Raw genomic sequence first — 14,616 nt, 5'->3', positions numbered from 1 at the left:
ACACAAATTAAGCACATGAAAATTCAGTGGTGCCTGCCTGGGTTTGAACCCGAAATCATCGGTTAAGATGCACGCGTTCTAACCACTGGGCCATCTCGGCTCTATATAATATTATTTGAGTTTATTTTAATAAAATGCTCAGCGCAAATATTTAGGGTTCAGACACACGTAGCCGCCGTACCAGCCGAAGTGGTAATGACCTTCACGTGAAATCATCTGTAAAAATACGGTTACATTTGTTCTACCATCCGAGATAATTATAACAAAGGGAGTTGGCAGGTCGCTTCCACTTCACATGGCCGCTTACGCAGTATAGTTTGTCCTGAAATTAAAAAAAAATACAAATTTACAAGCTACATACACAGAGTAGATAATTGGTGATGATCTTTTTTGGTTAAACATCATACAGATGACTGAGCCCTCATCTATTCTGTGTATGTAGCTTGTAGATATCTGAAATCATATAATGATTTATTTGTGTATCCTATTTATTATATAATAAAAAAACATTTTCCCCATGTATTATGTTCAATTCAATTCAATTCTTAGTTTAATGGCTTTTAGTTGTGCCACAGGGCACAGATTATTTCGCCAATGTCACGTAGGAGGTATTATGTTTTCTTTGTTGAACGACATACAAATAAACAACTATAAGGTAGTATATAACTTTTTTGACATGATTAGCTTCGCCGAGAAGGACATCGACCGACACGCCATATAAATGTATTGTATAATAACATCTGGTTGACCCGACAGGACATTTATACCTTTTGCCCTTTATATATAGTCTGAATCTAAGCCTTTCTCACAGGATAACATGTCCCAGGAATCTTATCTTTCATAATATCAATGTAATTTTTTAGAATAACTATATATTGTTTGATATCATTTACATATAATAATTTCAAAGTATTTAAAAATATTCCTCTCGACGTGCATCTAATGAATGTAGGTTGATTAAAAGAAGTATATTTTAACTAAAAGTCATCAATCTCATTTAAAATCACCAACCAAAAAACTAGTTAATGTCGTCATAAGTGCAAGAAAGAAGTCCAGTAGATTCAGTTACAATAATTTTGGCACAGGATAGCTTGTATGATCACCACGAAAGCAAAACAGAAGTGGTGATGTGCATTTTCATATAACAAGTTCCACGTGTGGTGTAAAACGCGCATTGTGCAGTGACGGGCGAACTTAAACTTAGCGGCGAGAGCAGTAAGAACCGCGTTACACTGATAAAAGTAGAGTTTATATTAAGTATTCGTGCACATTGAATGTGACTTTTTCTTACTTTACTAATTACTTATTAAGATTTCTCGTTGTAATAGGAAGTCATTGCAATTAGTCATTATATTATGACTACATACTTATATTCAAAAATAAGCCACATTTTACATGGTCCGACCGGGTCAAGTTTAGCCTCGAGAACAATAGGAACCGCATTACCTACGTGGCGATAGTCGTTATTGAGGATTCCTGTCATGGTAATTATTTTTTATTGTAACAGATTTAATTATAATTAAAATTAGAATTTACAGATACCGAATCACGAGTAGGATCTTTATTGTATTTTGAAAGTATTATTTTTATATTTACGTACACAGTTATACAACACAGTACAATATAGTACAATACAGTTATATAAGGTGATTTGAGGAATATGCTGGGGGGATATATATCCAACCAATAACTTCTAGCAGAGAAGTTAAACGAAATTTGTTTTACGATGACATTTTGCGTATTTGCCTGTTAATGTATTGTCTGTAATCCTATAAATAGATAAAAAAATATTTTCTGTTTTATAACGTGAGTTATAATTTCTTCTGTTTATGAAACTGTTAATTATCTACCAACCAAACTCGTAATATTTGACGCAACTCAATGACGTAGAAACGACATGGCCGAAGTTTTCAGGAAGTAATGCAAAAAAGGCCACCAAGCATTTAATATAATCATTTAAAAAAATCCGCCGGACGGGTCTAAAGAATTGAATGTGTTAAAGACACTTTTAACTAACTTAACCTAACCTAAAGCACTCAATTTGCACAAAAGCTACAGTAAATATCAAATGATCCAAATATCAGGACGCGAGAAATCGTAGGACGCCTCGCCTTGCACAACCAACTGTTGCCAGTATCTTTCGTTACATACAGATTCATATACTCGTATATGTTTTCACTAAAATTATTATCAACGATGGCTATGGCCGAATTTCGGTCACTGGGCGAACATTAGTTGATATAATTTAACTCTAGAATTGTATATTAAAAATTACAATTTGACTAAAATTTCGACTACTGTCAAAGTTGCGTTCAATTGCAATATGACAAGTACTAAGTATCCATACTAAAATTATTACGATATTTTCAAAGCATTCGATACATATACTATTAAATAAAATCTGTAAGAAAGTTATGTTTTAATAAAATACATATTGTATTTTTAAATAATAAATAATTATTAAAAAAAGTTATGAACCATCACAAACTTGTAAAGAAAATTATGTTCGTACAAATAACGTTATAGTAAAAACTAGCATGCCTACAGGGTAATGAAGCTGGGCATCATAAGGAGAAGAGTGCAAATAAAAATAATTACGGCGACATGGGCGGCTGGCGGGCGTCTTCAATTAAATACCACGATACAAGAATGAGAAGCCTCAGAATGTTGATCATTAAACCGCGTTCATAATAATGTTTTTTAAATTAAAATAGTTACATAATATTGTGCTCTACAGTTTGAAGCAACAATTCTCGTAGTATCTCATAACCGCTCCTCCAATGCAGTAGTTAAATTAGTTTGAGCGAAGTTGCGTTGCTTCGTTCGAAACCAACTCTAGATTGCACTCCACTTTATTGCTTTAAGTAAATGTATCCCTAACGATAATAATTAGTTAAATGAATATCTGGAAAGCAATATATATGCATATTATACAGAGCTAAGTGGCGACATCCTTTTCGGTTACATATTCGGTTATATAGAGATACATTTTGTGATTGTCTGGCAACTTTTATTGGGAGGGGTGGAAAGTGTACGACTAGGTATAATATACGTGTTGAACTACGGCACCTGTAGGTTTTAATTGAAATCGATTTAATAAGTCCTGCAGTCACAGCACGCACAATTGCAAACTTAAGTCATACATGTTGCCATTATATATTAATAAGAACAATATTATTTAAGTTTTTAACACCTAGTTGCAATTAAAGTATTAATTTGAGCAATAATATAACATTTAACAAAACACATTAATATTATTTTGACTGTTTATTAATAATGTTTTGTAATAAAAGGTTTAATTCGTCTAAATAGTCTGATACCTGATGAAAGGTTATATATATTACTATTTATCGGAGTTTCAGATAAAGCGAATTTCGCGTATATATAATAATTGATGTATCTATTATGATTTATGATATTGGAAGTAAAAATATTTGCATCAACACCAAAATATCTTAAAATATAGTACGTTAACACCTGAATTAAAATGGGTTATAATAAAAACAAAATAAAATTCTAAAACTAAAATTGCTGTTACTTTACTAATGAATTATTAATAATTTTATGTTAACTCTTTGAAAGAACAATTAATTACCACCTATCTTTATTGCAAACAAAGTTAAAAGTTAAGGAAATATTTTTTTCTCCAGGAAAGATATTTAATTCTACAACTTTTTATGTTTAAATTAACGTTAAGGTTTTGTCCCGAATAATACTCTAGAGTATTTATATTTTTATACATTGACAAAGATATTTACTTGGGTGATTTAAATGAATGAAATTAAACATGTTTTATTGCTACACATTCGTTTATTATATATTAATAAATTAATCTTATATTTCTCTCTTTCCATACGTTACTTTATATAACAGTGTCGGTGGAATGTACTATTATTGCTTGGAATAAAGAAAAGGTAATGAATGCAGGTCATACAGCGAATACTGCAAGCAATAAACTAGAGTGGACTTGATTCCAATAAAAATAAATAAACATTTTGCAACACTGTGTACTGTACCTAAGCCCGGCTTCGCTCCCTCTATCGATCGTAGTTATATAACTGCTCCCCTCCTCGCTCCGCCCCGCTTATATCTTTTCAGCTATATCATTCATAGCGGGTTCCGTAGCCCCTGAAACCTGCGGAACCCTGGCATGTCTACTGCGCATGAGGTAGGGCGCACGGTGCCAACTTTCAGTATCCCAGTTGTTTTCCAGACACCCTAGTGGTCGTACACGCTGAAAAATACACCCTGTGTTTTGTTGTGTCGTGATAAATGGTTTAAGGTAAGTTCTTATGAATATAAAGGCTATCTCAAACAGCGTCTGTTTGAAATAACAATGTTTTGTTGACGCCTAAAGCTCATAAGAACGATCTGTATATATCATTCAGCTTTCTTTGTTTGACGGGCGGTCAAATCGTATGTTTATAGAAAATGGTGACCTATATAACTGACCCGGCTGGAAGCTATTTCTACGAAATTAAATATATTATATATAAATAATATATTTATTAATTTATATATAAATTAAATATATTAATTTATATTAATTTATATATAAATTAAATATATTATATATAAATAATATATTTAATTTATAATAATATTTATATTTTATGTAAATAATATATGTTAAACAAATCAATATACGAGACATAAACCGACAAAATCCCTCAATTTTTCTCAAAACTGCATTCGTATTTGATATTTATCTTATTTATTTAAATTTAAAAATATATAAAAACGTACGTCCATTGAAATGAATAATTCTTGAAATAAACAAATAAATATTTCTCTGAATTTCTCGGTTACGATTCCTCTGCAAGACTTTTGGTTACAACCCTCTCAGGATAAACATACATTTTATTGTCAACCTACAATATCTGTTAACCTATCGTCATTATTCTCGAAAAATCTACATTTATTTAATATATTATGATATGATGTGTTCTATATATACCTATAGTACATCTGGTAATCTTGTTCTTTTAAATATTGAATACGCAAAGTAAATGCATTCATTATATTTAAAAAAATAAGAATATAATGTTGTGTGTAATTTCTTCGTATGGCAGCATGGCTTACCACATACATCTGTTATGCACCGCTTGACAAAACTATAAAATTATATCGTGTGGCACATTCCAAGAGTAGCAGGATTTTCAAATTCTTGTAATTGAATTATGTTTAACTTTTAGTAAAAAACATCACACTAATTTCGACATCTCTTTCTCCAATGGTAAAAATTGCATTATACTTAATCGATAAAATCTGTTACCTTATTTTCTATATTCTCCAATTATATCTCTTGGAACTCTTTCTATATACATAATAATATAAACATCGGTCATACAACAAAGCTAAAAATAAAGATGTATTTTGCTTTTCATTTGGGTCCTAATGTATTGATATTACGATCCAAATGTGAAAGTTTAAACCGCACATTGATATCAGATAAAAAACAACCTACTTCTATAAAGATATACGCTATAAGTCGGAGATTATTTTAACTCCATGTTAGGAATAATATTTGATCTCATGAGATACATCATTGCCGCTTGCAAAACAAAATAATCAAGTTACTGTCAGTCCACGTTTCAATGATAGCATAAGAGATACGCATTTTATTTTTTTAAATCATTGATCTATTGAATTATTTTTTAAGATATGAAACTGCGTAATAATATTATTGTTGATAGGTCTAATGTTTGAGCGACTATTAATGTATCAATCAATACAGGTGTTGCAGTATGCGAGTTCTATGGCTGTGTTTGGCGACCGTGTGCATGGTTGTGTGCACGGCGGAGCGCGGCGGATCGTTGCGTGGGGCACTTGAAGCGTTGCAGCGACGACAACGTGGGCGCGTGCATGTACCCGTTGAATCGTCAGATTATGAAGCTTTTTACGACTTCGTGCCGCCGCAAGCTTATCCTGGTGAGACAAAGAATTTACATTATCGTATAAATTTAATCCACACTAATGCTAATGCTTCTCAGGCAACGCAAAATTATAACAATACTACTTAAAACAATATTTTTAATAGATTGAAAATGATTTTAAGGATACGCAATTTATGTTATGTAATTATTTATAGGATTCATTATTTTTTTAGACATATTTTCAAAACTAAATCGTAATTTATTAATGCTTTTCACGTTTATATTTATTGTTAATTGCAGAGCCCGATTATTCAGTAGATCCTGAAAATGCTGATGATGAAACATCTCCAAAGTATATTGTCAGGTTGCTAGAAAATGAAAGGCCATCTGAAGCTTATGAGTACAAAATAATCAAGAAAAAATCTGCATATAGTAGACCGAATTCTAATACACGGCAACCATCTCCTTTCCGCGAACGAAGTCAACATTCAGACAATGATAGACTTCGAGACTTGTTTATGGATAGAGATGAAGATGTAGAAGAAAATAGTCACATTCTGGAAAACGAAGGAGACAACGACATTGAATATGCAGTTCTTTTGGATCAGCTCTGGTCTAAATACAAGAATAACCAAGGGCGTTCTAAGAATGAAGATAATGCAGAAGGAGTAGTAAAATTATATAAAGATAAAATTATCAAAAAACGATTTCCTAATAATTGGGGTCCCGTAGCTTTTAAAAGAAAACGAAGTCCAGAATCCAATATGGATCGATCGGTATTAACCGAGAGCGAATATATTAAGAACAATGGAGATATTGTTCCTCGTAATTCTAACTATAATTCATATGAAGTTTCTGATAATGATGATGATAATGATAAAGACGACATGCGAGAAGAATATGCTATTGCCTTTCAACCTCTTAACGATGATAGTCTCTCTGATTTAGCAGATGAAGATCAGTATGCATATGAAACTATTGAAAAGCGATTTCCTGTAACTAAAAGGAGCAGTGAACCGTATAATTTCAATAGCCAAAAGAAAAGATTTGCTCCTGACCAGAATAAACGCGATACTAAGACATTCAGAAATAGTGCCGGAACAGATCCAAAAATAATCAGAGACTTGTCAAAAATATTCGGGAATGCAGAAAATGAATTTATTAAATCTCCCGTTAAGCGTAACACTGACCATGTTGAAAAACTGCATGATAGTAAGCCACCGACGTTAGTTTTACCTCATAATCATACCGTGCATGACCACAATCTGACAATGTACGAAGATAATAGTCACGAAGAAAAGGAGCACAAAATTCATCCCCCAGGAGTATCCGGTAAAGAAGAACACTATCATAACACCCATGAATCAGAACATACTCATGATAAAGATCATAAACATAATCAGGACAAAGATCAACACGAGAATGATAATAATCAAGAAACTGAGAAACCAATTAAAATCAAGAAGAAGTCTATCGATTGGTCAGATTATTTCGGCATTGACAAAAGGCTTAAAAAGTCTGTTTCCTTTGTAAATAATCTAAATGAGGATCGACTCAAAAAACAATACTTTGACACATTTAATAAGGAGGTGATATACCCCTTAAATTCCTTTAGAAAAAATAATTATGCAAAACGCAATTACGTTCAACCGAACGAGGAAACAAATATTCGAATGAATAACGATCATTCACTTGCTAAAGATGAAAAAAGAAACTCTGGAACCGATAATGAATCGAAATTGGATAATATCGATAAGAAGTTGAAAAATATGGAAGGAATAATCGTGGATGAAGCATTACATTATTCAAATATTGGTGAAGAGCTAGACTCTAAAGAAGAACAAGAAATGAAAGAAAAATTGCTGTCTCGTTTGGCTGCAGCCTATAGTTTGGAAAAAATGCGCAAAGCGCTAAAGGAATTCAAGCAAAGTTTGCAAATGCAAAAAGCGTCTTCAGTTGTACGTTCCTCTTCTGATCACACTAGTGATAAATATAAAAGAGTTGTTATTAAAAAGGAAAAGGTACTCATGCCTAATGACATTCCGATTGCACCTGAAAAAAATGATGATTTTGAAGATGAACAAGGAGCTGGTCATTATTTAAATGGTAAAATGGAGGAACAGCTCTCTGAAGGATATATGGGTGGAAGTGGAAGCCATCATACTCCTGTTATGTCAACAGGTAAAATTATACACTAACAGTGATCGAATTATTAACAACGGTAATATAATATTGTTAACATTTCACGTATTTTATTACAGTTAGCTCTATGGGTGCTTGCCCAGTTTTAGCAAAGATTGTACAAAGATGCCGTGGTGTCGACTTATTGGCTGGAGATCGTGGTCAACTGTTTCTTCCTTTGTGTAGCTTACACCAGATTTGTTACCTTTGTGTAAGTATAGAATGAACTTTGGTGCAAAACAATTCTTAAATATAAAGAATATTAATATTTTTTTTTTTTACTTCTAGGGTGAGGCTCCTCCAACAACATGTGACTTAGTATTTCTGTCCGAAGCAGACTCATCATGTGAAGGTGATATGAGTTGTCAGCGAGCTGCGCGTTCGGCTCTCATGGCTTTAAGAGAATTGCATGAAAATTTAGTCGATGAGTTAGATGGTGAATGCGAAGCAAGCCCTTGCCTTCCTGCCACTTTGAAACTAAATCTAGGTTGGCAGAGAGCGCTTCACCGATAAAGAAACTTCGAAACCGACCTTGCAATGAGCCATTATGTGCAGAAATCGCAGTTACTTATTACGAGAAAGAAGCTCAACAAATATGAGTAGTGAAACTCAATTATGAAGCTTCTGATTTATGATTGTATTAATTAAAATATTATTATCGTAATCATTTATAAACAATTTTAATAGATGTATTTTTTCTAAATGTCACTTAATCTTAGTGTCCACTGATAATCAACATCGATTACGCCCTTGTTAACATCTAAATTTTATATTATTCATACGGGTTTAACCGGCCATAGACGCGTATGAATAAAACTGTTTAATTCGATATACGTCGTTACATTTATAATTGACTATTCGCTAAGATTTAAATAATAATTTATGCGAAATACAAAAGCTTTCATTGTTAAATGTTTTCCATTTAAATATTGAACGTTGTATAAGGATTTTGCTAATAATATTTTATTGCATTTCTGATTGTTTAACGTCAAAGTCAGCTGTAGAAAACGGTTCGATCTAGGGGGAAATGTCCAAGGTTTTGTAGATGACGTTTATATTATGGGTGTTTTAAAAAAGTATGTCTATCGTTGTTAAATATTTACTTACATGTACACTATGTATTATTGTTTAAGTATGTCGACGTAAACTAAGCATTACGGCAATTAAAGATTATTAAATATATATAATTATATTATATACTTGAACTTTTAAATTACTATATATTCAGAACTTTATATAGAATTTAAAAAAAAAAACAAAGAATCATATAGATAAACACAAAAAGATAATTTTAAAACATTCGTATTAAACAATGAATATTTCGAATAATTTTACATAATATATTTATACATGTATGCATCGTTGTTTAAATTATACATATATGTCTTTTATTAAGTGGAAAATATATAAAAGTTGCTGCAAAAAATATAGAGCTGATTTTATCTAGTTTTCTAAACTTGTCTTCAACATGGATCAGCACTACTGTGACAAAAATGACTTGGTATATCTGGTAGTGTTGATAAAAAGTTTATGCCATAACTAACATAATTTAGCGTAATGATAGTCGCTATTCCCAATTGAAGAGGGGTTACACTGCACAATTAGCACTAGTGCACAAAATCTAGACTATACTAGGACAATAAAATAGTCGTTGTTTTATCGAGACTAGTCATTTTAGTCTAATATCTAAAATTATTAATAAATTTTAATCAGCATATATAAAATATTACCAATTATTTAAATAATGGTGGTATTCAACATTTTAAACTGAAAGTTAAAATACATATTAAAAAAAAAAACGGTACGAGTTATTTGATCTATCTAAATAATATCCTATTTAATCTTCTAAGTCTTCCGAGTAAATGGCAGAATTGATGTAATTTTAACATAGTAATACACTGTTATGATATCAGCTCATATCCGTAATATCATCATCGATAATATTAATTACATGTGTTTTTAGTAGTACTTTCAAAGCTCATTTGGAACGGAAACATACATTATGCCAAAAACATTAATGTTACTTGAAACTTATTCTATTCGTAACTATGTTCAAGTTCATGATAACATATTAATATAAATGGTTTTCAAACGTTGTTTTATTTTAAACTATATTTTACCCGCTGTAAAGTAGCACCCCCAGGCGTTGTAACCGTAACCGCTCCCGTGGTCGACACTAACATGCTGGGTTGGTATACCACAGTCATCGTACTCGGCTAAAGTTTGATGCACCTCCCCGATTATTTCAGTCACTTCTGCGTATCTTTAGACACGCAAAGGAAGAGATTGAAGAGTTTAGTTCTAACCTATTACCATAACATACATAACATAACATACATAATCAGCCTGTAAATTTCCCACTGCTGGGCTAAGGCCTCCTTTCCCGTTGAGGAGAAGGTATAAGCATATTCCACCACGCTGCTCCAATGCGGTTTGGTAGATTGTACAATGCACATGGAATATGAGTATAAGCAGCTGCATTACCAAAAAGGAGTCAAATCGAACAACGAAGTTACAGGATTAATTAGTACAGGCAATGAGACACTCTTAGAAGGTATATTTGTAAATATAATTAAAAACTAAAATGACTGACGTAATGAAAGCTAAAATACTTTACGAAACGTGATGCTCAACAAGTTGTTGTACTATTGATAATGATAGAGATTTATCTATTGATAACAAGGCGTGCGAACGATTGAATTGTGACGATAACTCAGTACAGTTCAGTACTAATAATAAAGAACATTATAATTATACATCATTATTACATACTTAATATACATAAGTGGTTAGATCTCCTGCCATGGCGAATAATAGTGGAAGTGCAAGAGGCGTGGATAATCCAGCAGCTACTGAAGGTAATGCTATAGTTGTTAAGGAACAAATAGTTTGTAGGTTACTTTGCAGTTTTGCACCGACGATGTTTTGACGCTTATCATAAACAAGTAATTTAATTTATCTAAATAAACCTCCAGTGTTGTCTAGTCATAATTTATCAAACAAACACATATTTTTCAGTACATTTTGTACACTGACAGTATTTTTAGGTAGGTACTTAAAACATTTAAAGTATTTTAAATATAAAGAAGTAATACTTATGAAGAAACATATAATAAGATATGAATCAATTATCGATAAAAAATCATGCATGAATTTGAAAAATACCTAAAAATAATGTCACAGGACAATCTTTTGGATGGCGTATTTTTTCTATAATTTGTATGTCATGTTTGTATAGTATTAGTCAATTTAGTCAAGTAAGACTGCACAACAAAAGCAATTTCGGCCATGGGTGCGCTACAATGTCGTCTACCGGCCAATCTGAAAATATTCTTACGAAGGGTTTCTTGTAGTCCTAAGAAACGAAATCAAGAAATAATAATAAGATGAAATAAATAATTCCCTTAGACGATGGATCCACATTGAGACCCGATCTGGTGATAAGCGTCCAACCCCAAGTGCAAGGTAAGTTTAATTGTTTTTTTTTTTAGATTTGACAATGTTTATTCACTCCCTCTCCTCCCTTCATTCCTTTATTTCTGAAGTTCGTTTTCGTGCTGGTGTAGACTCATATGATTAATTTATTTATATCGGTTTCTGTTAGTGGCCTTACTAGGGAGAAGGAAGTATTTGCTTAACCTAGAACTAACCAACCAGTTTAACCATCTGATTGGTGTGCGTCCTAGAGATATACACCAATCAGATTGTCTTTTGAAGGAGAAAGAAAGAAAGATTTTAAATCTATAATATTTTTCACACAGAGAGTAATCGAGCTGAGCTCCCAGTATCGACGACAGATTGGCAATCGAACAGTCGAGGGCAGTTCATATCATTACACGGCTTAGATTTTCTCATCGGTGCTTCCAGCCTGCTCATACAACAAACAGTAGAACTTGATGACTGTAAGTTGTTTAGTAAATACTTATCGATTTAATAGAAATAATGTATGTTTATTTTCGTATTTGAAACTGTTTTTCTAGCTTAGAATTTGTAATACGACGCAAAATGTAACAATCTTAAAACACTTATTCCCGGATTCCGGATATTATTCTTTATCTTAAATTTTATCTGAATATAAAAAATAAAGAATGATAATATTTGTCACTTATTATATTTCTAGTGACATCGGGAATAAATTCAGAGAACAGATACATAGTAAAGGTACCTCACGGCGAATCATTATACATCGCTAGCGAAGTGTCTTCGAAAACACAAAGAAACCTATGTGGCATGGGACGAGCCTTTGTGATGCACTTGCACGACAGCACGAGGCAGGAGGCGTTGGTGCTGCAAAGACGACTCGCAGCAGCGTCTTGCTTGTTTCCTTGTAGGTTGCAGGTAATCTAAATCTAAAAGCAAAACATACTTCATTCAAGCAGTCTTACCACCACTCTCCATTTACAAGATTAAATTAATCCAGGATTAAATAAAGTCAGGATTTAATTAGGTTAGGTTCGGATCTTTCCTGTATTATTTATACAGCAAATGAAAATTTGTATAAAAGATAATATTTATCAACAACCTATTCATTTAATACATAATAATAACATAATTTGCCTGCGTTAGCATTTAATTACATTCGAATATTTTCTTACATATTTTTTATCGTTTTATAAATCAGGAGATGAGAGTAATAACACCTCCAGGAGACTATATTGGTCGAATACAACAACAGTGGACGTGGATGGTTCCGTTCTTTCTGGTGAGAGATGCGGCGGATGACGTCCTCTATGTTGTAGAAGGCCCGGCAGTTTTAAAAAAAAGTGCTCTTCAGCTTTCTAAATTTAAGGTAATACAAAAAATATAAGCTTGCACAATGTTCATATAATATTATATTAAGAATATATTATGTTATTCCTTTCAAAAATATTTGATTAATTACGAGATTGAGAATTTAAATTAACCCTCGGTTTACTTTTAACAAGTGATTTAATTCGTAAGAGTCAAGTCCAGATCATTTTATGTTACCTCCTAATTCACGTATAATGCAATACTAATAAAGTATATTACTTAAATGTCTTGTAAGCCTATTGTATGAAAAAACAAACATTTATTGAATTATAACACAACTGTAAGGAATATACTCAGATTATAAAACAAATGGCAAGTGGGGCGCGTGGATTGTAGTGACGCTTGTCACTTCACACTGTCGGGAATTTACATTCGCTTTTGATATTTCATTCGCTTTTGTAGCTTCACTCCATCTGCCTTTGGTTTTATAATCTCAGATGAATTGAAAATAAAGAGAACCAAATGTGTATTTTACACACGTCTTAATTTAAATAAAAGCTACATCGTCATCAATCAGAAGACAAATGATGAATTTACCGGCGTACTACAAAACCAAAACGAGGTTTTGTTAATCAATATAATGTTAGTAGTAATAATTAAAATAATTACGAGCGCCGGCGAACCGCAATATAATCAATCATCTCTAAATTAAATTACACTTTGGGTATGTGAACAAATTTCACTAATTGATATTACACATAATAATAAATGAAAATTTATTGATTTTAAATTTAAATTAAATATTGTATATGTAGTTCTGTAAACATTTATTATATAATGTATTGGTTATTAAATAAACACGTATTATGTTGATTGCCACAAAAAACAATATTCTTTCAGATATTGAGTGGGGATTCCTTACGTGAAGTTGGAACAATATCTCACGGTTGGGATCGAGAGCTCGTTGCTTTTACAACAAACATTATTTATCCTACTGATACAGCACAGCCAAAACATAAAGCTCTTCTATTGGCCGCGGCATTTTTGCTTGTAAGTATTATCAGTTCTATGTGTTAATTATTTTTAATGTCTCAGCTCCACTTGACATGTTCGTTGTAAGACTGAAATCAGCACAGCCAGCTTAACAAATTCAGCCAAAATAACTGAAATAACATACGGAAAGGGCTCTTGTCTCTTAATAATCTGAAAATTTACTTACTAATAAATTAAAATAATCTTACTAAATTTTGTTTCAATGAGTAATAAATGAGTTTTTGACCTTATTACTTTCAGGAAGTAACATCTATATTCTTTAATTATGTATTACTCGTACTATTTTGTAATCTTTAAACTTATAAACTTTTTTTTCAGGAATACACATACTTCGAACGTGCAAAGAAAAGTTGTTGGCGGTGTAATTGTTGTTAGTTTAATTAAATATTAAGTGTATAGAAATTAAAATTTATAATTAATTTAATTGAGAGCGCCTGAAAGTTTTTACAAATATAAAAAAGAAAGAAAAAATGGCATAAAAATATTTTTAATTTTTTATAATATATTTTATAGTAGGTATTACGATACTATTGGAATTGAAACAATACATACATACGAATAATATTTGTCTATTATTTTTATTTTTCCTATTTATATACGCTGTGTTTTATCGTTAATTATATATGTATTTATTAATCTATGTGTTATAAGTGTATATGTTACTGTAAAAGCTCGAACTACGGTAAATCCTAAGATTTTCCAGTAAAACCTAATATTTACCAATTTTTAATGGTAAATGCCCAAAACGTTAAATAACTAACCTAACCTATTTAAA

At 31.7% G+C, this 14,616-nt stretch overlaps 1 protein-coding gene across 1 annotated transcript; it reads left to right on the top strand.

Moving 5' to 3' along the window:
- The first annotated feature begins 4,119 nt into the window (after positions 1 to 4,119).
- Positions 4,120 to 14,294, top strand: LOC113393760 (uncharacterized). The gene is made up of 12 exons (XM_026630803.2): positions 4,120 to 4,282; positions 5,738 to 5,931; positions 6,177 to 8,057; positions 8,138 to 8,268; positions 8,346 to 8,568; positions 10,844 to 10,915; positions 11,466 to 11,522; positions 11,819 to 11,959; positions 12,178 to 12,395; positions 12,679 to 12,846; positions 13,689 to 13,838; positions 14,160 to 14,294. Exons 2-12 carry the CDS (start codon positions 5,748 to 5,750, stop codon positions 14,214 to 14,216), a joined length of 3,282 nt encoding a protein of 1,093 aa, XP_026486588.2. The 5' UTR covers positions 4,120 to 4,282; positions 5,738 to 5,747; the 3' UTR covers positions 14,217 to 14,294.
- The last annotated feature ends 322 nt before the right edge of the window (positions 14,295 to 14,616 follow it).

The sequence above is a fragment of the Vanessa tameamea genome, chromosome 2 (assembly GCF_037043105.1).
Source record: "Vanessa tameamea isolate UH-Manoa-2023 chromosome 2, ilVanTame1 primary haplotype, whole genome shotgun sequence".
In the NCBI taxonomy this organism is placed as follows: domain Eukaryota; kingdom Metazoa; phylum Arthropoda; class Insecta; order Lepidoptera; family Nymphalidae; genus Vanessa; species Vanessa tameamea.
The sequence above is the reverse complement of the archived record's forward strand: the minus strand, read 5'-3'. Positions and strand labels throughout refer to the sequence as shown.

Coding starts and splice junctions, on each gene's coding strand:
- LOC113393760 (XM_026630803.2), top strand. CDS start 5,748: ATGCGAGTTCTATGGCTGTGTTTGGCGACCGTGTGCATGGTTGTGTGC. Junction 8,058..8,137: donor TACTCCTGTTATGTCAACAG/GTAAAATTATAC, acceptor ATTTTATTACAG/TTAGCTCTATGGGTGCTTGC. Junction 13,839..14,159: donor TGGCCGCGGCATTTTTGCTT/GTAAGTATTATC, acceptor CTTTTTTTTCAG/GAATACACATACTTCGAACG.